Source organism: Haliotis rufescens, unplaced genomic scaffold (genome assembly GCF_023055435.1).
Source record: "Haliotis rufescens isolate VD_foot unplaced genomic scaffold, xgHalRufe1.0.p SCAF_1, whole genome shotgun sequence".
NCBI lineage: Eukaryota > Metazoa > Mollusca > Gastropoda > Lepetellida > Haliotidae > Haliotis > Haliotis rufescens.
The window spans coordinates 87,727,065-87,752,598 of NW_025963779.1; the positions used below are offsets into that span (position 1 = coordinate 87,727,065).

A 25,534-nucleotide genomic window follows, 5' to 3' on the forward strand; every position below is an offset into this window, starting at 1 on the left:
TAAGTCATACACTTGAGCCCTGATACACAACCGTTTACCAATATCTGTCATAACGACCATGGCATCAGCATCTTTGAGATGCAGCTGTGGGAAGCTAGGACCAACCTGGGACCCTCTACTCACACAGCAGGGATGTTATCAACTCTGTAGGAATTAGGGTTATTGACCTCTGGATGAAATCTCTGCTTCCCCGACAATATAATCGGCTCACTCAGCAATTATGAAGCAAATGGACCCATTGATCAACCAGTACATTAATTTTAATCCTTTACTGCAATCATCCTATGTGTGATAAACGACTGGGATTCGTCCCATCATATTCGATTCTTGTAGATACGAGCTAGACATCGTTTCATGTCTTGGCAGTTCTGAAAGTCTTAGTTGCGTATGTGGTCTATGATGAGTGTGTTGCTTTTTTAACGCCTCTTTTCATAATATTCCAGTTATATCACGGCATTCCAGGGCGTTGGAGGAAAGTCCGAAGTGATGCAGGTCTCAGACTTTTACCACTTTGGTGAAACCCACGAGCACGGGTATGGTGCAGACAAACCTAAAAACATAATCGGGGCGAACCGGGATTCGAACCCACAATCAAAAGTTTCTGGTGTGCCCAAAGGGACGTAACTCTGCACAGTGAATTCGGCGCCTCTGGCAATTGGGCCACCCGTGCCCGCTGTTCTATGGCATGTATATGATATGTGTCTATGTATTGGGTTGTGTACCGGTCTGGTGTACCTATATACACATATGTTCTCTCATCCCCGATAGTCCAGGGTTTTATATATCTATTCCATTATGATAAACCCATGCGCCACCAAAGCTTCTTTTTGAGTTCATTTCGAATGACACGACGCTAAGAAAAGTCAACCGATCAAATTACACGATATTAATAACAGGAAGTCAGTATAGAGGAAGTACATGACTCGTGTTGTTATGTAGTATGTACCGTACCAAATACATCAGGGGACGCCTGGTTGAATGATTACTACCCTCGCCCTTGACCCAAGAAAACATCTTTTCCAGCTAGAAGTTAATTCTGATTCGTAGTAAATGTATCCTGGGCCCGAACGAGGTCGCTGGTCGAGTGAGTGAGTATGGTTTTACGCCGCTTTTAGAAGTATTCCAGCAATATCACGGCGGGGGACGCCAGAAATGGGCTTCACAAATTGTACCCATGTCGGGAATCGAACCCGGGTCTTCGGCGTGACGAGCGAACGCTTTAACCACTAGGCTACCCGACCGCCCCTTCCGCTGGTTTGAACTTTGGTCATTGCCTGATCCTCGTTAAGAGTATCATTTTGATACGTTGAGTTCAAGTTTATCATCACAGAAGTTCTGTGCTGGGCTAGTGATACGGGGAACGGAGATCATGACGTCACAACGCCTTGGTGGCGCAAGGGTCGATGGCATGTATGTCATACTGGAGTTTTGTGTGTATATATTCTCCATGTATACATATTCACTATGCATGTATTAAGATCCGGGATAGAATAGGTCTTCAGCAACCCATTCGTGCTGTAAAAGGCGACTATGCTTGTCGTTAGAGGCGACTAAAGGGATCGGGTGGTCAGGCTCGCTGACTTGGTTGATGCATGTCATGGTATTCCAATTGCGTAGATCAATGCTAATGATGTCAATAACTGGATTGTCTTGTTCAGACTCGAATATTTACAGGCCGCCGTCATATTGCTGGAATGTTGCGGAGAGCGGCGTTAAACAACAAACAAACAAACAGCTATGTATGTATTCTCTGGCTCTATGTATTCGCTCTCCGTGTTGTCTCCGACTGAATGTATTATCTGTGCATATATTCTCAGTGTATGTATTCTGTGGATCCATGTATTCTCAGTGTATGTATTTTGAGGCTCCATGCATTCTCAGTGTATGTATTCTGTGGCTCCATGTATTCTAAGTGTATGTATTCTGTGGCTCCATGTATTCTCAGTGTATGTATTCTGTGGCTCCATGTATTCTCAGTGTATGTATTCTGTGGCTCCATGTATTCTCAGTGTATGTATTCTGTGGCTCTATGTATTCTAAGTGTCAGTATTCTGTGGCTCCATGTATTCTCAGTGTATGTATTCTGTGGCTCCATGTATTCTCAGTGTAAGTATTCTGTGGCTCCATGTATTCTCAGTGTATGTATTCTGTGGCTCCATGTATTCTAAGTGTATGTATTCTGTGGCTCCATGTATTCTCAGTGTATGTATTCTGTGGCTCATTGTATTCTCACTGTATGTATTATTTGGCTCCATGTATTCTCAGTGTATGTATTATTTGGCTCCATGTATTCTCAGTGTAAGTATTATTTGGCTCCATGTATTCTCAGTGTATGTATTCTGTGGCTCCATGTATTCTCAGTGTATGTATTCTGTGGCTCCATGTTTTCTCAGTGTATGTATTATTTGGCTCCATGTATTCTCAGTGTATGTATTCTGTGGCTCCATGTAAGTCAGTGTATGTATTCTGTGGCTCCATGTAAATCAGTGTATGTATTCTGTGGCTCCATGTATTCTCAGTGTATGTATTCTGTGGCTCCATGTTTTCTCAGTGTATGTATTCTGTAGCTCCATGTATTCTCAGTGTATGTATTCTGTCGCTCCATGTATTCTAAGTGTATGTATTCTGTGGCTCCATGTATTCTCAGTGTATGTATTCTGTGGCTCCATGTATTCTCAGTGTATGTATTCTGTGGCTCCATGTATTCTCAGTGTATGTATTCTGTGGCTCCATGTATTCTCAGTGTATGTATTCTGTGGCTCCATGTTTTCTCAGTGTATGTATTCTGTGGCTCCATGTATTCTCAGTGTATGTATTCTGTGGCTCCATGTTTTCTCAGTGTATGTATTCTGTGGCTCCATGTATTCTCAGTGTAGGTATTCAGTGGCTCCATGTATTCTCAGTGTATGTATTCTGTGGCTCCATGTATTCTCAGTGTATGTATTCTGTGGCTCCATGTATTCTCAGTGTATGTATTCTGTGGCTCCATGTATTCTCAGTGTATGTATTCTGTGGCTCCATTTATTCTCAGTGTATGTATTCTGTGGCTCCATGTATTCTCAGTGTATGTATTATCTGGCTCCATGTATTCTCAGTGTATGTATTATTTGGCTCCATGTATTCTCAGTGTATGTATTCTGTGGCTCCATGTATTCTCAGTGTATGTATTCTGTGGCCCCATATATTCTAAGTGTATGTATTCTGTGGCTCCATGTTTTCTCAGTGTATGTATTATCTGGCTCCATGTATTCTCAGTGTATGTATTATTTGGCTCCATGTATTCTCAGTGTATGTATTCTGTGGCTCCATGTATTCTCAGTGTATGTATTCTGTGGCTCCATGTATTCTCAGTGTATGTATTCTGTGGCTCCATGTATTCTCAGTGTATGTATTCTGTGGCTCCATGTATTCTCAGTGTATGTATTCTGTGGCTCCATGTATTCTCAGTGTAAGTATTCTGTGGCTCCATGTATTCTCAGTGTATGTATTATTTGGCTCCATGTATTCTCAGTGTATGTATTATTTGGCTCCATGTATTCTCAGTGTATGTATTTTGAGGCTCCATGTATTCTCAGTGTAAGTATTCTGTGGCTCCATGTATTCTCAGTGTATGTATTATTTGGCTCCATGTATTCTCAGTGTATGTAATCTGTGGCTCTATGTATTCTCAGTGTATGTATTCTGTGGCTCCATGTATTCTCAGTGTATGTATTATTTGGCTCCATGTATTCTCAGTGTATGTATTCTGTGGCTCCATGTATTCTCAGTGTATCTATTCTGTGGCTCCATGTATTCTCAGTGTATGTATTCTGTGGCTCCATGTACTCTCAGTGTATGTATTCTGTGGCTCCATGTATTCTCAGTGTATGTAATCTGTGGCTCCATGTATTCTCAGTGTAAGTATTCTGTGGCTCCATGTATTCTCAGTGTATGTATTATTTGGCTCCATGTATTCTCAGTGTATGTATTCTGTGGCTCCATGTATTCTCAGTGTATGTATTCTGTGGCTCCATGTATTCTCAGTGTATGTATTATTTGGCTCCATGTATTCTCAGTGTATGTATTCTGTGGCTCCATGTATTCTCAGTGTATGTATTCTGTGGCTCCATGTATTCTCAGTGTATGTATTCTGTGGCTCCATGTACTCTCAGTGTATGTATTCTGTGGCTCCATGTATTCTCAGTGTATGTAATCTGTGGCTCCATGTATTCTCAGTGTATGTATTCTGTGGCTCCATGTATTCTCAGTGTATGTATTCTGTGGCTCCATGTACTCTCAGTGTATGTATTCTGTGGCTCCATGTACTCTCAGTGTATGTATTCTGTGGCTCCATGTATTCTCAGTGTATGTATTCTGTGGCTCCATGTACTCTCAGTGTATGTATTCTGTGGCTCCATGTATTCTCAGTGTATGTATTCTGTGGCTCCATGTATTGTAAATGTAAGTATTCTGTGGCTTCATGTGTTCTCAGTGTATGTATTCTGTGGCTCTATGTTTTCTCAGTGTATGTCTTATGTGGCTCCATGTATTCTCAGTGTATGTATTCTTTGGCTCCATGTATTCTCAGTGTATGTATTTTGAGGCTCCATGTATTCTCAGTGTATGTACTCTGTGGCTCCATGTATTCTCAGTGTATGTCTTATTTGGCTCCATGTATTCTCAGTGTATGTATTTTGAGGCTCCATGTATTCTCAGTGCATGTATACTGTGGCTCCATGTATTCTCAGTGTATGTATTCTGTGGCTCCATGTATTCTCAGTGTATGTAATCTGTCGCTCCATGTATTCTCAGTGTATGTATTATGTGGCTCCATGTATTCTCAGTGTATGTATTCTGTGGCTCCATGTACTCTCAGTGTATGTATTCTGTGGCTCCATGTACTCTCAGTGTATGTATTCTGTGGCTCCATGTATTCTCAGTGTATGTATTCTGTGGCTCCATGTACTCTCAGTGTATGTATTCTGTGGCTCCATGTATTCTCAGTGTATGTATTCTGTGGCTCCATGTATTGTAAATGTAAGTATTCTGTGGCTTCATGTGTTCTCAGTGTATGTATTCTGTGGCTCTATGTTTTCTCAGTGTATGTCTTATGTGGCTCCATGTATTCTCAGTGTATGTATTATGTGGCTCCATGTATTCTCAGTGTATGTATTCTGTGGCTCCATGTATTCTCAGTGTATGTATTCTTTGGCTCCATGTATTCTCAGTGTATGTATTTTGAGGCTCCATGTATTCTCAGTGTATGTATTCTGTGGCTCCATGTATTCTCAGTGTATGTATTCTGTGGCTCCATGTATTCTCAGTGTATGTTTTCTGTCGCTCCATGTATTCTCAGTGTATGTATTATTTGGCTCCATGTATTCTCGACGTAAGTATTCTGTGGCTCCATGTATTCTCAGTGTATGTATTCGGTGGCTCCATGTATTCTCAGTGTATGTATTATGTGGCTCCATGTATTCTCAGTGTATGTATTCTGTGGCTCCATGTATTCTCAGTGTATGTATTATTTGGCTCCATGTATTCTCAACGTAAGTATTCTGTGGCTCCATGTATTCTCAGTGTATGTATTCGGTGGCTCCATGTATTCTCAGTGTATGTATTATGTGGCTCCATGTATTCTCAGTGTATGTATTCTGTGGCTCCATGTATTCTCAGTGTATGTATTATTTGGCTCCATGTATTCTCAGTGTATGTTTTCTGTCGCTCCATGTATTCTCAGTGTATGTATTATTTGGCTCCATGTATTCTCGACGTAAGTATTCTGTGGCTCCATGTATTCTCAGTGTATGTATTCGGTGGCTCCATGTATTCTCAGTGTATGTATTATGTGGCTCCATGTATTCTCAGTGTATGTATTCTGTGGCTCCATGTATTCTCAGTGTATGTATTATTTGGCTCCATGTATTCTCAGTGTATGTATTATGTGGCTCCATGTATTCTCAGTGTATGTAATCTGTGGCTCCATGTATTCTCAGTGTAAGTATTCTGTGGCTCCATGTATTCTCAGTGTATGTATTATGTGGCTCCATGTATTCTCAGTGTATGTATTCTGTGGCTCCATGTATTCTCAGTGTATGTATTCTGTGGCTCCATGTATTCTCAGTGTATGTATTATTTGGCTCCATGTATTCTCAGTGTATGTATTCTGTGGCTCCATGTATTCTCAGTGTATGTATTCTGTGGCTCCATGTATTCTCAGTGTATGTATTCTGTGGCTCCATGTACTCTCAGTGTATGTATTCTGTGGCTCCATGTATTCTCAGTGTATGTAATCTGTCGCTCCATGTATTCTCAGTGTATGTATTCTGTGGCTCCATGTATTCTCAGTGTATGTATTCTGTGGCTCCATGTACTCTCAGTGTATGTATTCTGTGGCTCCATGTACTCTCAGTGTATGTATTCTGTGGCTCCATGTATTCTCAGTGTATGTATTCTGTGGCTCCATGTACTCTCAGTGTATGTATTCTGTGGCTCCATGTATTCTCAGTGTATGTATTCTGTGGCTCCATGTATTGTAAATGTAAGTATTCTGTGGCTTCATGTGTTCTCAGTGTATGTATTCTGTGGCTCTATGTTTTCTCAGTGTATGTCTTATGTGGCTCCATGTATTCTCAGTGTATGTATTCTTTGGCTCCATGTATTCTCAGTGTATGTATTTTGAGGCTCCATGTATTCTCAGTGTATGTACTCTGTGGCTCCATGTATTCTCAGTGTATGTATTATTTGGCTCCATGTATTCTCAGTGTATGTATTTTGAGGCTCCATGTATTCTCAGTGCATGTATACTGTGGCTCCATGTATTCTCAGTGTATGTATTCTGTGGCTCCATGTATTCTCAGTGTATGTAATCTGTCGCTCCATGTATTCTCAGTGTATGTATTCTGTGGCTCCATGTATTCTCAGTGTATGTATTCTGTGGCTCCATGTACTCTCAGTGTATGTATTCTGTGGCTCCATGTACTCTCAGTGTATGTATTCTGTGGCTCCATGTATTCTCAGTGTATGTATTCTGTGGCTCCATGTACTCTCAGTGTATGTATTCTGTGGCTCCATGTATTCTCAGTGTATGTATTCTGTGGCTCCATGTATTGTAAATGTAAGTATTCTGTGGCTTCATGTGTTCTCAGTGTATGTATTCTGTGGCTCTATGTTTTCTCAGTGTATGTCTTATGTGGCTCCATGTATTCTCAGTCTATGTATTATGTGGCTCCATGTATTCTCAGTGTATGTATTCTGTGGCTCCATGTATTCTCAGTGTATGTATTCTTTGGCTCCATGTATTCTCAGTGTATGTATTTTGAGGCTCCATGTATTCTCAGTGTATGTATTCTGTGGCTCCATGTATTCTCAGTGTATGTATTCTGTGGCTCCATGTATTCTCAGTGTATGTTTTCTGTCGCTCCATGTATTCTCAGTGTATGTATTATTTGGCTCCATGTATTCTCGACGTAAGTATTCTGTGGCTCCATGTATTCTCAGTGTATGTATTCGGTGGCTCCATGTATTCTCAGTGTATGTATTATGTGGCTCCATGTATTCTCAGTGTATGTATTCTGTGGCTCCATGTATTCTCAGTGTATGTATTATTTGGCTCCATGTATTCTCAACGTAAGTATTCTGTGGCTCCATGTATTCTCAGTGTATGTATTCGGTGGCTCCATGTATTCTCAGTGTATGTATTATGTGGCTCCATGTATTCTCAGTGTATGTATTCTGTGGCTCCATGTATTCTCAGTGTATGTATTATTTGGCTCCATGTATTCTCAGTGTATGTTTTCTGTCGCTCCATGTATTCTCAGTGTATGTATTATTTGGCTCCATGTATTCTCGACGTAAGTATTCTGTGGCTCCATGTATTCTCAGTGTATGTATTCGGTGGCTCCATGTATTCTCAGTGTATGTATTATGTGGCTCCATGTATTCTCAGTGTATGTATTCTGTGGCTCCATGTATTCTCAGTGTATGTATTATTTGGCTCCATGTATTCTCAACGTAAGTATTCTGTGGCTCCATGTATTCTCAGTGTATGTATTCGGTGGCTCCATGTATTCTCAGTGTATGTATTATGTGGCTCCATGTATTCTCGACGTAAGTATTCTGTGGCTCCATGTATTCTCAGTGTATGTATTATTTGGCTCCATGTATTCTCAGTGTATGTATTATGTGGCTCCATGTATTCTCAGTGTATGTATTATGTGGCTCCATGTATTCTCAGTGTATGTATTATTTGGCTCCATGTATTCTTTTTCAACGTAAGTATTCTGTGGCTCCATGTATTCTCAGTGTATGTATTCTGTGGCTCCATATATTCTCAGTGTATGTATTCTGTGGCTCCATGTACTCTCAGTGTATGTATTCTGTGGCTCCATGTACTCTCAGTGTATGTATTCTGTGGCTCCATGTATTCTCAGTGTATGTATTCTGTGGCTCGATGTACTCTCAGTGTATGTATTCTGTGGCTCCATGTATTCTCAGTGTATGTATTCTGTGGCTCCATGTATTGTAAATGTAAGTATTCTGTGGCTTCATGTGTTCTCAGTGTATGTATTCTGTGGCTCTATGTTTTCTCAGTGTATGTCTTATGTGGCTCCATGTATTCTCAGTGTATGTATTCTGTGGCTCCATGTATTCTCAGTGTATGTATTTTGAGGCTCCATGTATTCTCAGTGTATGTACTCTGTGGCTCCATGTATTCTCAGTGTATGTATTATTTGGCTCCATGTATTCTCAGTGTATGTATTTTGAGGCTCCATGTATTCTCAGTGCATGTATACTGTGGCTCCATGTATTCTCAGTGTATGTATTCTGTGGCTCCATGTATTCTCAGTGTATGTAATCTGTCGCTCCATGTATTCTCAGTGTATGTATTCTGTGGCTCCATGTATTCTCAGTGTATGTATTCTGTGGCTCCATGTACTCTCAGTGTATGTATTATGTGGCTCCATGTACTCTCAGTGTATGTATTCTGTGGCTCCATGTATTCTCAGTGTATGTATTCTGTGGCTCCATGTACTCTCAGTGTATGTATTCTGTGGCTCCATGTATTCTCAGTGTATGTATTCTGTGGCTCCATGTATTGTAAATGTAAGTATTCTGTGGCTTCATGTGTTCTCAGTGTATGTATTCTGTGGCTCTATGTTTTCTCAGTGTATGTCTTATGTGGCTCCATGTATTCTCAGTGTATGTATTATGTGGCTCCATGTATTCTCAGTGTATGTATTCTGTGGCTCCATGTATTCTCAGTGTATGTATTCTTTGGCTCCATGTATTCTCAGTGTATGTATTTTGAGGCTCCATGTATTCTCAGTGTATGTATTCTGTGGCTCCATGTATTCTCAGTGTATGTATTCTGTGGCTCCATGTATTCTCAGTGTATGTTTTCTGTGGCTCCATGTATTCTCAGTGTATGTATTCTGTGGCTCCATGTATTCTCAGTGTATGTATTATGTGGCTCCATGTATTCTCAGTGTATGTATTCTGTGGCTCCATGTATTCTCAGTGTATGTATTATTTGGCTCCATGTATTCTCAACGTAAGTATTCTGTGGCTCCATGTATTCTCAGTGTATGTATTCGGTGGCTCCATGTATTCTCAGTGTATGTATTATGTGGCTCCATGTATTCTCAGTGTATGTATTCTGTGGCTCCATGTATTCTCAGTGTATGTATTATTTGGCTCCATGTATTCTCAGTGTATGTTTTCTGTCGCTCCATGTATTCTCAGTGTATGTATTATTTGGCTCCATGTATTCTCGACGTAAGTATTCTGTGGCTCCATGTATTCTCAGTGTATGTATTCGGTGGCTCCATGTTTTCTCAGTGTATGTATTATGTGGCTCCATGTATTCTCAGTGTATGTATTCTGTGGCTCCATGTATTCTCAGTGTATGTATTCTGTGGCTCCATGTATTCTCAGTGTATGTTTTCTGTCGCTCCATGTATTCTCAGTGTATGTATTCGGTGGCTCCATGTATTCTCAGTGTATGTATTATGTGGCTCCATGTATTCTCTGTGTATGTATTCTGTGGCTCCATGTATTCTCAGTGTATGTATTCTGTGGCTCCATGTATTCTCAGTGTATGTTTTCTGTCGCTCCATGTATTCTCAGTGTATGTATTATTTGGCTCCATGTATTCTCGACGTAAGTATTCTGTGGCTCCATGTATTCTCAGTGTATGTATTTGGTGGCTCCATGTATTCTCAGTGTATGTATTATGTGGCTCCATGTATTCTCAGTGTATGTATTCTGTGGCTCCATGTATTCTCAGTGTATGTATTATTTGGCTCCATGTATTCTCAACGTAAGTATTCTGTGGCTCCATGTATTCTCAGTGTATGTATTCGGTGGCTCCATGTATTCTCAGTGTATGTATTATGTGGCTCCATGTATTCTCAGTGTATGTATTCTGTGGCTCCATGTATTCTCAGTGTATGTATTCTGTGGCTCCATGTATTCTTAGTGTATGTATTCTGTGGCTCCATGTATTCTCAGTGTATGTATTATTTGGCTCCATGTATTCTCAACGTAAGTATTCTGTGGCTCCATGTATTCTCAGTGTATGTATTCGGTGGCTCCATGTATTCTCAGTGTATGTATTATGTGGCTCCATGTAATCTCTGCGCATGTATTCTGTGGCTCCAAGAATTCATTCAGCAAGAGTGTACCCACGCGACAATCAGGTCTTCCCTTCTGTGTGCCGCCCTCTCATACAGGTCGTTGAGGGTGATGTTGGAGGCGTTGTAGGCCAACAGTTGGCTGGCGTTGAAGTCATGTGACTTGGTGTACATCTCTTCTATCAGGCGGTACCGTCCTGCCTCCGTGGCGGCCGTTGCTCTGCAAACAATATGCCAAAATGAGAGCGAGGCTGTATGCCATTTTAAGCAATATTCTAGCAATATCACGACTGGGGACACCAGATAGGGTTCATATTGAACACATGTGGGGAATCGAACCCGGCCTTAGGCGAGACAAGTTAACGCTTTAACTTCTCGGCTACCCTACCCCGTGACTGAATAGAGACACAGTGCCTGTGTCCAGGTCAGAATGGGTCCCCAGGACTCCAAGTCTGGCTCTAGAGCTGACTGAAATGAAAACTTGAGTTCATGCTGAGTTAATTCTCTCAACTCACTGAGTTTTCGTTACTTAGAATGATCTATTTATTTCATTGCTGCTGTATCAATTACAGTGTAATTACTGTCAATAACTAAACGGTCTAATGACATAAGTGATTGGTACGCAAATATTCTCATGAGATTGAAAACCCATTTCTATTTGAAATAAATACGTAAGGGCATATACGTTTGCCAACATGATAGGCGAAACAACTGTAATGTCACTATCCCATTGGAATCATCGTCCATGCCTATTTTCGTATTTTGCTCCACAAACATCAAAATATCAAACACGTCAATTATCGCGTGTTTACACCGACTCGCTATTATTAATGCAATGACTCATTATTTTCCATGTTCATTTTGTAGATGGGACGTTATTTTGGAGATATATTTTCAATCTTTACAGCAGGAGTTTCTCTAACTAATACTCTGTGCCACAGGGACGACCTAAAACTTTCAGTCACCTCCCCCTCCATCCTAAAGTACATGTCTCACTGTCCCACAGAAGCCACCTACCCCTACAGTGAGGTGGCTTCTGTGGAACAGTGAGACATGTACTCTTGGATCAAGGGGTAGGTGGCTTCTGTGGAACAGTGAGACATGTACTCTAGGATGTAGGGGTAGGTGGCTTCTGTGGGACAGTGAGACATGTACTCTAGGATGGAGGGGTAGGTGGCTTCTGTGGGACAGTGAGACATGTACTCTAGGATGGAGGGGTAGGTGGCTTCTGTCGAACAGTGAGACATGTACTCTAGGATGTAGGGGTAGGTGGCTTCTGTGGAACAGTGAGACATGTACTCTAGGATGGAGGGGTAGGTGGCTTCTGTGGGACAGTGAGACATGTACTCTAGGATGGAGGGGTAGGTGGCTTCTGTGGAACAGTGAGACATGTACTCTAGGATGTAGGGGTAGGTGGCTTCTGTGGAACAGTGAGACATGTACTCTAGGATGGAGGGGTAGGTGGCTTCTGTGGGACAGTGAGACATGTACTCTAGGATCAAGGGGTAGGTGGCTTCTGTGGAACAGTGAGACATGTACTCTAGGATGTAGGGGTAGGTGGCTTCTGTGGAACAGTGAGACATGTACTCTAGGATGTAGGGGTAGGTGGCTTCTGTGGGACAGTGAGACATGTACTCTAGGATGTAGGGGTAGGTGGCTTCTGTGGGACAGTGAGACATGTACTCTAGGATGTAGGGGTAGGTGGCTTCTGTGGGACAGTGAGACATGTACTCTAGGATCAAGGGGTAGGTGGCTTCTGTGGAACAGTGAGACATGTACTCTAGGATGTAGGGGTAGGTGGCTTCTGTGGGACAGTGAGACATGTACTCTAGGATGGAGGGGTAGGTGGCTTCTGTGGGACAGTGAGACATGTACTCTAGGATGTAGGGGTAGGTGGCTTCTGTGGGACAGTGAGACATGTACTCTAGGATGTAGGGGTAGGTGGCTTCTGTGGGACAGTGAGACATGTACTCTCTGTCCCTCATAGCTGTTCCATGAAGTGTTCCAGCCTGACTGTGTTGTTCCTGGCCATCAGTTCAATAGGGCAACATAGGTATACCCAACACATATATAGCGTCCTCATCGTCGTAACGAACTGTTTGACAAGTCATTAATCTATACCAATGCAGCAGAACAGTTTATATTTGAAGCCACGAGTTCAGTAGTTTTTTGGGTTTTGTCGAGGCTTTTTACACGTAATGGAATTTTAAAAACTTTAATACACTAAACTACGGTTATAACGAACTCAAATTGACTACTAATTTCAGTTCGTTTAAAGCATATATACAGCACAACTACAGCAAATAGTCGGGGCAAAAAAGTAAGTTCGTTATATCCGTGAGTTCGACATAAGCGTGTTCGTTATAAACGTAGTTTACTGTAGATGTCATCTTCTAATTGCGAACATTCGACATCAGGCAGCTGGCACAAAGACATTGTGTAATCATGCATAAATGCCAAGCAAAGATTTGTGTCTTGGAAATTCACAATTTCCGAATTGATTGTTGAGCACGACAGTTTTCCACTTGGTTCTCCTCAATAAGAGAAGCCAGTCTGATGTTTAGTGTCGGTTGTATCTATTTCACCATTGACAATAACGGTACCACTCATTGTGTGACGCAATTCAGGGCACCAGATCGACAAACAATTACTCAAAGTGTAATTATCAATTACACTAAGTCCTCTTTACACAGTCTCTCTTATCAATTACCAGATCGACAATCACACAGCAGGAACGACATTGTATCGGTTTTCAACAAAAGCTTTCATCTGTTGTGTTGAGTTCGTTTGGAATAATGTTTTAAACATGAATGTATATTACACCGGTAAATCGATGTCATTTCTCTCTCAAAGAACGTGTAACAGACGAGTAAGTGATTAGGGTCAAACATTCTGAATTTTCTATATTCAGTTAAGTCACGGCGTCTAAGCATTATTATTTTTTTCAAGAATTTCCTGGAACAATTATTTTGTTTCAATAAAATCCATATATACTGAACAACAAAAGTTCCTGTGACATTGAATAAGATTTAAGGCAAAGTTATGTTTTTCACCAAATCTTAAACAACTTCGGTTTGCAACAGATAAAAGACTCCTGTAAGTGTTCAAATGGTTTAATGTGCCATACTGACTTAAGGAAATGCGTGATTTCATAAAAAAAACACCATTAACATGCCAAAATGTGTCCACCTCTGGTTGCGATGCAAGAAACACATCTTCGTCTCATGGAATGGACAAGGCCTCGCACAAAGTCCTGTGGGATATCTGTACATATCTGCTGGAGCATGTTTCGAAGTTCCTTGAGTGTCTGTGGAACACGTGGTTGACGTTGAAGGCGCCAATCCATCTCATCCCACATGTGCTCGATTGTCGAGAGATCAGGGGAGCGAGCCGACCAGAGGATGACATTCACGTTGTTTTGTTGAAGAGAATCCGGAACAAGTCGAGCAATATGAGGCCGGGCGTTGTCATGTTGAAAGGTAATGCCTGGGCTATGACGACGGTAGAACACGACGGTAGAACAACAGGGCCGATGATCACGTCTGTCCATTGAGATTTCCCTCTACCACTATCAAACGGGTCCTCTGTCTTGCTGTAATCCTACCCCATACCATAACGCTGCCGCCCCGAACCGATCTTCTTCTATGACACAATGATTGACGTAACGTTCACCTCGACGTCGGTACACTCGAATCCGTCCATCGCTGTGGCTGAGGTGAAAACGAGACTCGTCAGTGAATAGAACTTGTCCCCAATGCATGGCTGTCCAGCGTAGATGCTGTCTGCACCACTGTAGACGTGTTTGCCGGTGGTTTCCTGTCAAAATAGGCCGTCTGGCGGGTCTTCTGGCGACAATCCCTGCACATCTGAGGCGACGACGTACGGTTTGTGAAGATATTCGTCGAAGGCCAGAGATGCTTCTTGCAGTCACTGTTGCTGGCTGGAATAGATTTCGTAGGTGTGTTGTTCGAATCCAGTTGTCTTGTCGTTTATTGATTACGCGTGGCCTGCCACTCCGAGGATGGTCTCTGACTGCATTCATCTGTTGCCAACGTTGCCATAAACACCAACTGGTGTTTCTGTGGACGTTTCATTGTCTTGCAACATCACGTTAACTCGATCCTGCTTCAAGCATACCAATGGCTCGCTGACGCTCATTTTAGGACAGGCGTGGCATTTCGTAATGTTGAATAATTGCGTAAGTTTGTTGTTTTTTTCTGAGTAGTTGTTGTCAGCACGATGCTAAACAATGCATATGGAATCCCGTTAACGCACATGTTTTTATACCCATTCTTGGGTAGTGAAATGCATGGGGCTTGCATAAAAGTAAACTTTTGCATGGAATGCATGCTTTTCTGTAGCAGTTGCGTTTTTGCGACTTGATTCCATACATGCACTACAATATTGAAAACGAAACTTTACTTGTTTCAAAAATACACTAAAATATTGGTGTCCCAGGAACTTTTGTTGTGAGTATATTAAATTGTCTGTCACTAAGGAACGCATCTCTGCTCCACATTCTCAACTCGATCGACTCTCACATAAAGATTAGTCACATTTTTCGTTTGTTTCTGCTTCTGGTGAACATGAGCAGAGGGCTTAGTGCCCACAGCTATTATCTTCAAACACAAAAGGTAAATATGTTGTTAAACACGGTGGCATGTTACCCCCTGTTCTGTATTGCGTTACCTGAAGGCGTTCTGGTTACAGAGAGTCACCGACGGGAACAACAGGGAAGCGTTGAAGTTGACGTGGACGTTGACGGTGACTGGCCAGCTGTAGTAGTAGAGGATGCGGTCAATGATCTGGTACCCCATCACACCTGCACAGCCCGTGAACAGCACCAGCCAAAGTAATCTGAAACATGTGGAAGTTTTACTGATTTGTGCTTTCTTTGAATTTTTTTACCGGAAGTGGGGACAATGAACGAGCGTAATCACTTTCCGATTTTGTACATGTGCATTTTACTAAGTCTCACTGAAGCGATGTGACGTCATGTTGTGTTGATAACAATAAGACAGGACGTCATCCATTGTTCATTACGTCACAAACTAAAAATATTACGTCATCTGAAAAATATGCTGACGTCAGATAGTATAAAATACAGGTTGAGGTACCGAGATGGACCGATAGGCCACACAAATTCTGACCTCGCATCTAGAATTACAAATACTTTTCACATTACAGACATATGTAATGTATTAGGACTGTTTGTTACATTACACTGCACCTAGCAATTGCTCAGCTATATGACTACTTTCTGTAATAAAATGGGTCTGGAACACACAATCTAATCCTCACCAAGACAGCGGAATAAATGTAATAAAAGATGTCATATACAATATGTTTGTCAAGTACAGTAAACTACGGCTATAACGAACACGCTTATAACGAACTGACGGATATAACGAACTAACTTTTTAGTCCCCACTATTTGCTGTATATATGCTGTATATATGCTTATAACGAACTACGGTTATAACGAACTAAAAATAGCAGTCCCTTTGAGTTCGTTATAACCGTAGTTTACTGTAATTGACATCATGAGCGTCGAAACATGCAACTGGGAAACCGATAACATACAATCAACCATGCCACCTGACCAACTGATACATTCCTACGATAACTACAAGAGACAGCGGAGCAAGTCTAACCTGGAATCTCCACGAGTAGGGTATCAGGAGAATTCACGTTGCCAGGGCAAAGAGAACGAAAGTAGAACTAAAGGTATTAGAAGTATAATAACAATATGTAGGAGACAAACCACAGCTCAATGAGTGGGACATGTGTAATTCGAGACATCAGGATAATAGTGTCTGTGTAAAATCAACCCTCGGAGGGGTAATGCGAATTATAAGAACTATATTGTGGTAGGACTACATGTACTACAGCTGTTGAAAAGGGCGGAACATTTTCCGGTGTAAAAGTATTATATATGAGTATGAATATTACAGTTCCATAGAACTTGGTGGTCTAGTGGTAGAGCGTCCGCCCGAGGAGCGGAAAGTCTGGGGTTCGATTTCCGGCCGTAGACCAAAAGACGGTAATAGATTGTACTTGTTGTTTCCCCGTTTCCTGGGCTGAAACAAGGACTGGTCGGCTCGAAGTAAGTAAACTGTGTCTGAGTGCGGCATAGGCTAGCACTATAAATCGGCATCAGTCCGGACTAGTACAAACAACAACACACACGCGTGCATGCACGGCGCTATATAAGTGCAGTAATCTTGGACGCGATGTTAAACCCCATTTCACCTCACCTTACAGTTCCATTTGTGGAGGCATACTTCAAGAAACAGAGGAACTGCTATGAGAATTTATACCACAGCTAATGCAGTGGGTAATTCGAGACAAAGGAAGTAGTATTTATATGTGTACCACAGATGATGGAGTGGGTTCGGCATACTTCGAGACAAAGGAAATAGTATTTATATGTGTACCACAGATGATGGCTGGGTTGAGGAATACTTCGAGACAAAGGAAGTAGTATTAATATGTGTACCACTGATGATGGTGTGGGTTCAGGCATACTTCGAGACAAAGGAAGTAGTATTGATATGTGTACCACCGCTGATGGCGGGGTTGGGGAATACTTCGAGACAAAGGAAATAGTATTAATACGAGTACCACAGATGATGGAGTGGCTGAGGCATACTTCGAGACAAAGGAAGTAGTATTAATATGTGTACCACAGACGATGACGAAGATGAGGAATACTTCGAGACAAAGGAAGTAGTATTCATATGTGTACCACAGATGATGGTGTGGCTGAGGCATATTTCGAGACAAAGAAAGTAATATTAATACGTGTGCCACAGATGATGACGGAGTTGGGGAATATTTCGAGACAAAGTAAGTCGTATTCATATGTGTACCACAGATGATGGAGTGGGTGAGGCATACTTCGAAACAAAAGAAGTAGTATTAATATGTGTACCACATATGATGGCGGGGTTGAGGAATACTTCGAGACAAAGGAAGTAGTATTAATATGTGTAGAACAGATGATGTAGTGGGTTGAGGCATACTTCGAGACAAAGGAAGTAGTATAAATATGTGTAGAACAGATGATGTAGTGGGTTGAGGCATACTTCGAGACAAAGGAAGTACTATTATTATGTGTACCACAGATTGTGGAGTGGCTGAGGCATACTTCGAGACAAAGGAAGTACTATTATTATGTGTACCACAAATGGTGGAGTGGCTGAGGAATACTTCGAGACAAAGCAAGTAGTAGTATTATGCGTACCACAGATGATGGAGATGGTTGAGGCATACTTCGAGACAAAGCAAGTTGTATTGATATGTCCTCAGTCTGATGTAGTAGGTACAGTCAGGAAACGCTCTACCACAAGACCACGGAGGCGGTCGTCAAGTCATTGATGAATAAGTAATAAGCATGACGCCGCTGCCTATATTAGTCTGGCCATGACCGGCTGGTTTAGCGGGCCGGTGAAGGCGGACATCGGATAACCATTAAGTACCCCGACGGACACAAACTTTCCGTGTCAACATTGAAATGACGTGTAATGTTATTTGAAACTTAAATAGAGGATAATCGGATGTAAATCCACTGCGCAAACACATATGATGGAAACGTTTCGCCGTTTAAATTTATTTTTAGTAAATGGCTTCGTAATGAGCCATCTAATTCCGACTAATTCGACAAAACTTGTTGATCCTAATCTAGAAACAACACGTTGTGTGTATGAGGATATCAGATATTTAGTCGAGGGATAGATTGGAAAGACTGTGCTAATGTTAGTATTACAACAGGATGTGGATATAATTATCCAATCAGTCATGGTCGAGCTTCATCAATAGAATGAATGCACACTCTGTTAATGCAAGCTTGGAGAACATGCTGTTCTGAAACACGACATTGCCAATCGTTGAAAGTGAAACATTTATGACGCAGTTTGGTCTGGGAGAAGTGAAAGGCGACACATTACTTCTTTAATGAAAATTGTGTGAGTGGCGGTTGCTGCAGGTAGGGCAAGACATGCTTACCCTTTCGCGAACACCAGGTGTCATCACTGATTTTCAGTGATCCATACATATTTAACCACTATTTTGCCTTTAACTCCCTATGGCATCCATTTCGGCGTTGGCGTTGTGAACTGCATAGTCCAGACAAGTTATTGTCATCGATTTGAAGAAGACATTGCGTCATTGTCCCTCGAGACCCGACTTAGTATCGGAGTAGGTGTGTGGCAAGCTGCTCTGCCTTGTAAGGGCAGCAGGCCGTGTCTGACATTTCTTGTGGCATTTGGCCAGATTAACAAGCCTCAACAAGATCACGTTCCCATGGCCTTGTTAGTTGTAATAAGTGTGCAGAATTATTTATCACCATTGGTAGTTACTGAATGTTATTACTACCTCGTTTGTTTGATATGTTAATGCCTTGGAGTGAAAAGAAATAAATGCAACCGTGATTTGATTAGTACTCCATTGGCTGTTTTAATTGATTTGCGTACGGTACAGTGCTTGCAAGTAAACTGATGTATAGTTCAAGCATAAGATCACCGACTTTATTTCAATATCACATGAATGAAAAGCCGAAAAAAGTAACGATCCAAATACACTGTAACCCTCATGAATATTTCACTTTCAAAACGAGCTAGTACATGCTCAGTGAGGAAGTAGTGAAGATAGAGATTCTAATCTAAATGGAAATTTGAGTTTCCTTACTTCAAGAGAAAATCTCTGCGGGCTATTTCTTAAGACAACATTACGTAATCAGGATCATTTATCTTTATTTCCCGATTGTTCATAAATACAACATATGTTCTTTGAAGCAAAGAATGTTTTTCCTGGACTGGTCGGCGCGGAGTCAGTATACCGTGTCTGAGTGGGGTATTCATGTTAAACTGCGGCATGGTATCTCAGTGAGCTAGCACTATAAATCGGCATCAGTCCGGACTAGTACAAGCAGCCACACAAACACACACACGTACATGCACGTCGCTATGTTAGTGCATTAATCTTGGACGCGACGTTAAACCCCATTTCACCTCACCTTCACCTCAATGATTTGACTAATATCCTAATATCCGTATGTCAATGCTCAGAGTACAATGTTGCTGTTCTTATAGCATAGGTACGCGTCACACCCTTCCGAGATCTGTGCTGAAACGTACGATTCCGACTGTTCCTTAAGCATGTGTTCACCTGAACACCAGCTATTCGTGAGCCAGGTGTTCGTGAACCAGGTGGTTGTCAAGATTCATTAAACCTTTGCATCAGAAGACACTATACATATTCTTTAATGAACGTGTACGGGAGACTGGACACATGTGTTCTTAATAAACACTTGTAGTGATATTAATAAACCTAAAGAGTACATGGTGGTCCCTGTCAGGACACAGCGCAGTCGACAGCACATGTATCCTTCAAGCACATGGACAGTACGGGAGACTTGTAGTGATATTGATAAACCTAGAGAGTACATCCTTCAAGCACCTGGACAGAATTCGAAGGTGAGGTGAGGTGATTATTGCACTTATATAGCGCTGTGCATGCACGTTGTGTGTGTGTATGTGTGTGTGTGTGTGTGTGCGTGTGTGTGTGTGTGTGTGTGTGTGTGACTGTATCCGATTTATAGTGCTAGCTCACTGCGATACCATGCCGCAGTTGAACATGAATACCCCACTCAGACACAGTATACTGAAAAAGATCCGACCAGTCCTTGTTTTAGCCCTTTAATGCCGAGCGCCAGACAGGGTAACAACAAGTACCATCTTTTAACATCCTTTGGTATAACACGGCTGGGGATCGAGCCCCGGACCTTCCGCTCTCCGGGTGGACGCTCTACCACTAGACCACGGAGACGGTCTCTGGACAGAAGGACCTCTGAAAGAAGCGGAAGGTTCACGTGCTTGTTTGTTAACTTTCGGAAAGCCCTGGACTGTATGAATAGAAAACTGGTTCGTCATAATGAGGAAAGGTATTTATGGTAAATTCGATAACGTCCTAAAAGGATTCTATTATGAAGTGAAGACTGCCGTGACTATATTACAACAGAATATTTCATCACGATCATTGTAGGTGATGTCTGTGTTATTTTCATTATTCATTGCATAATTAGAAGTCATGCTTCAAGAACTTAAATCGAAGGACTTGTTTGTCCATCAGAATCTTCAGAATCTTCTTCTGTTATTTCATGCTGTTGAACATTGCATTAACGCCGCCAGCGTGTTATGCTTGCAACGGAAAATTGATAATTTGGAGACAGTTTTTAATCGATTGAGATTAAAAGTGAAGTTTGACAACACAGAGATATTGTCAGGATTCCCGACATCATTAAAAGAAAAGAGACGTGGAAATACAGCGACATTTTATATGACGATGTCACGTTTTTAGAACTATTTGGGTGTATTATTATCATCAAGACTATCACGGATCAAACCTGTCAGTGCAGTAACATCAAAGACCGACACATCACGCAGCAGATTTCAAGGAAAATTGAAGAATATACCACCAGATAAACTGTTAAAAATATTTGACAGGCAAATATAACCTATTTTCTTTTATCGATCGAAAATATGGGTATTTGGGAAAAAGCTAATCCTTGAACCTCCACAATAAAAATTCTGTAAATATGAAGTATGTACTGCAAGTCCTATTTCTAATGTGTCAGCTCTGGGCGATTGTGACGTTATGCCATGCATGTCGACTGTCATGCAAGAAGCATGTAATCTTCCATAACCACAAACAGTATAACAAATGTACACGTCTAACTGAATCTGGAAACCCAAACAGACAGAATCGTGGGTCACTCCTGCGTGACAGTACTGGGATGACATGGATATTTCCGTAGTATTATTTCAACATGATTAGTGATTTCCACGACACCATAGGGAGTAATTGGCAAACTGGTAAAGAAAGTTATGTGAAAAGATATCTGAAAATCAGTGATGAAACGGGGTGCTAGCGAAAAGGGTAAGCATGTCCTGCTGTTGAGATTAGAGAAGTTCACTTAAAATTGTTTTACTCAAATTGCGATGTTTCACTGTTTGGAAATTAATACAACCAGACATTTGACCGCATCTTAATATGCAAATAAAAGGGACAAAACCCATTTCATTATACGATTCCGACTATATCATGAGTATGTGTTTATGAATCGGTATCAAATAGTGATGATACAGGTGTTCGCGAAACGGCGAGAGTATCCTGGCCAACCAGTGTCACCTATCACAAATCCATGCAAGGGCAAGTCAATTGTTTACCTGAAAAACACGGGAACATATGGTACAGGGCACAAAAAGGGAATTGCATTGGACAACAGTTTGGTCACTGATGGCTCAAATTTGGAAATGTACTCCACATGTCTACCATAAACTATTTTAAAAACTTTACTAAGGCCATAAATGTTGAAACCTTGACGCGACTACTTTTGAGCAAGAGACGTATGGCGCTCTTCGTAGAAAGAGCTTGTTGATTGTGCCTCAGAAGTTGTGACATGTGGTTGGAGCTGCTGAAGCTGCTGCAGAATTGCTCGACATGAAGGGAAAGTTGACTATTGGAAAGTTGAAGTCATTCCTCCTGTCATAAGTCTTGTGAATAAATAGTTTATGTAACTCTTCTACGCATAGATCTAAATATGAAACAGATAAAATAAACATATTTTGGCGTGCTAGGCAGAGTTCGAATTTAACATTTGACTATTTTATCCAAAAACAGGATAATTCAAGACAGAACACTTTAAATCTTCAAAGGTAAACAGATTGGTTTTGAGTAATGTTCTTCTAAAAACACACAATGATAAATAAATCCTTGATCACATTCACGTTTAGCGTTAAGTACATACAGAGAAACAAAGCAACGGGCGCTCTGAATGAGTTACCACATCACAATAACTACGTCGTGTCGGAACCTTAGTTCTTTAATTTTTCAATAAAAACCTTTATTTACACTGAAATTACCCCAAACGCCTATTATGTCAAGACGTTAAGATGAAAATGTATTCCTAAACGGTCCCAGGAAACTGTTAGAATCTGTTCATTAGCAACAGCCGTCCATTTGTACAGACCCCCTAACCATGCATAATTCATATCGACTGAGTTATGTATGTAATAGTGGGGTTGCACAAAGACAAGGCCATACACTCTTAACATAATCTACGAGCTGCGAAGATTGCCAGCCTTGGCGAGGTGCTTTCAACACAGGTGACGGATAATCCTTCATTCCGAGTTGCGAGTACGTTTTTCAATTCCTGCAGAATTGTTTTGTGAGAGAAAAAACCAAACAGATCAGTGAGAATTGATGAATGTACCTGCACACAACGTCTTGCCCAAATATGTAGGTTTATATCAACTTCTCTGCGATAGTCGGGCTCAGGCAATGCTTACGGCGTGGCATCTCTTTAGGAATATGGACAAATGTGTAATCACGTCGCACTGTGTCCCTATGCGATACATATCTAGAAACATGATACTCGACACTTGTCGTTGTAAGGAGCAGTGAAAGACGTAAGCTGTACATTATTTGGTGGTTTCTCCCGGTGTATTAACCCAGGGCTTGAGAATCAGGCATCTCTAACTGTGTTTATTTTGGGACGCTGAAGTGCACTGCGGTAACATTTGATATGAAGTCTTGAAGAATCTTCTCGAAGCAAGCGAGTTAACTGGCAGTAAAAGCCAGTTTACTCCCTTGCCACGGGAAGATGGTCTTGAAGAGGGTAAGTGAGAGAGTGAGTTCGATTTAACTCTACTTTCAGCTGTTCCAGTTCGGTCAGGGTGCGGCAGGTCTCAGACGTTTACCACTTTGGTAAATCCTACGAGCACGGGTATGTTTCTGACAAACCTATAAACATAATATGGCCGAATTTGGATTTGAACCATCGATCTAGAGTCCCCAAGGGAAGCAACTCTACACAGCGATTTGCAGCGCCTTAGTCGACTGGGCCACCCGCGCCTTCTATAGGCCAAAACATTTAAAAACTATTCAATTGATATATCAAAGCACGTTTATGTGATAATGAATAAAAGATATTATTATAAAGAAACCTACCACTATATTTAGTAACTTTGATGTGTGATTTCAATGTGTGGCTTGAGATTCCTGAACACACCGTCAGGAAATTACGACTGACAGTTTCACATTCCATTGGCTAGTTCATCGGGTGGGGCTGAGGTAGTGTGGTGGAGTGGTGTGGGTAGTTTTCGGGAGTAGGTTGGGATTGGTACGGAAGCCTTTTGGGGCCACTTGCTTTTTTTTCCCTGAAAATTTTAGGATGTAAGTTGAAATTTCAAGATACGTACTAGGTTGATATTTTTAGATAATGATCTTCAAATTTCATGATAATAAGTTGAAATGTTATGATTTTAACTTGAAATTTCAACGTATGTATCTTGAAATTTCAAGTTAAAATCATAACATTTCAACTTATTATCATGAAATTTGAAGATCATTATCTCTAAAATATCAACTTAGTACGTATCTTGAAATTTCAACTTAGTATCTTGACATTTCAACAAAGCATATGGAAATTTGATTCAGTATCTTGAAATTTCAAAGAAAAAATAAACATACATATGGCCCAGAAAGGCTTCCGTAGATTGGCAAAACGAGATCAACACTTAAAAGGATTGCTGACAGAAATAGGTTACCTGTTTTTTCAATGCTAACATGATCATAATTTGTCTGTCCCAACACCATAGACTCGATATCGCTCAGTGTAGAGTGACGCACACACACACATAGATACATGTCCACGATATCTGTGTTTTGCTGTGGTGACTGGAACTACTTGAGACTCTGCCCTATAAACTGGTGCCATCTTTGGTCTGCTTCACTATCTTCCTTTAAGATGATTATTGATTGTGTATTCAAGAGGATGTTATGAATATCGATGCAACGTCAAATGATGAAATTTATCACCGGGATAGCACCAACAGGTTATAGTAAGTGCAATCGACGCTGTGACTTAGCTCTTACCGCCGCGGCCACAGTTAGGATGGTGAGAGCCATATCGACAAGTAATATTTAATACCACGTCTGAACTCTATTTCATATTTTATCTAACATTTAATAATCATTTACAAAGCCCAGAAGTAGACCATGACGCGGATCCTGGACCCTGTGACATTGGAATCAAACAGTTTGTTTCTTCTTGTGTTATATAACTGAAACCTGACATTTCTATATCCGCATATGGCCACTTAAACTATGTTTCATTTGAATCATTAGCTTAAAGCATAAATTGATCTTATACTCTCTGTTTAAACACATTTCAATAATATCGACAATATGTAAACAATAAATATCTGATTTGGATGTGACATATACGGAATGTTTTTGTCACGGTCGGCCCTGAATTAGATCGATATGTTCACACAGGAAGGATTGATTGGCGTCTGGATCACTCGTGAACATGTTTCTATCAACTGGTACTTTATAAGAAGTAATCTTTCAGGATTTTTAAATATCCTGGCACACGGGTATTGTGACTGCGTTCCGCTAAAAAAATACTTTCCGTCTGAAATAACAGACCCCTATCTTCACTGTCATCCTATAATTCCATACTCCGAATTCTGAGCATCTTCCAGTCTTCAGAAACGGAATGGTACGATATTCATCAGTTTTGATAAATTGATAAATTGTGTGGTGTCAGTATCTATGAAGCACTCGTTTTATTGCCACACTTTCTATACTAGTTTGAGCCACACACGTGTGTTTTAACGGCTATCGAAAACTCTCTCGTTGTTAAACGCCAACCATTACGATTATATACGAATCTGATGGTGCGTGAAATATACTTCAAGAATATAAGGAGCGGTTCTTTCGGTTCTGATTTAATCTCGACGTTTAACCAAACATTCTTCATCCTTAATGTCTGCTTCGGGACACCTAGCTGAAGTTTTAGCATAATATACAGCCACATTGCGCCTATAGCTGTCAATAATCATCTTCCACTATTC

The 25,534-nt window shown here is 41.1% G+C and overlaps 1 protein-coding gene across 1 annotated transcript in view; it reads right to left on the reverse strand.

The window, feature by feature from the left end:
• Positions 1-25,534, reverse strand: part of LOC124119731 — a 96,869-nt gene that overhangs the window by 17,797 nt on the left and 53,538 nt on the right. Inside the window, exons 4-5 of the mRNA XM_048381370.1 lie at positions 15,303-15,470; positions 10,669-10,833 (exon numbers count right to left, since the gene is read on the reverse strand). Coding sequence (XP_048237327.1) covers positions 10,669-10,833; positions 15,303-15,470 — 333 coding nt within the window. The remainder of the gene's footprint in view (positions 1-10,668; positions 10,834-15,302; positions 15,471-25,534) is intronic.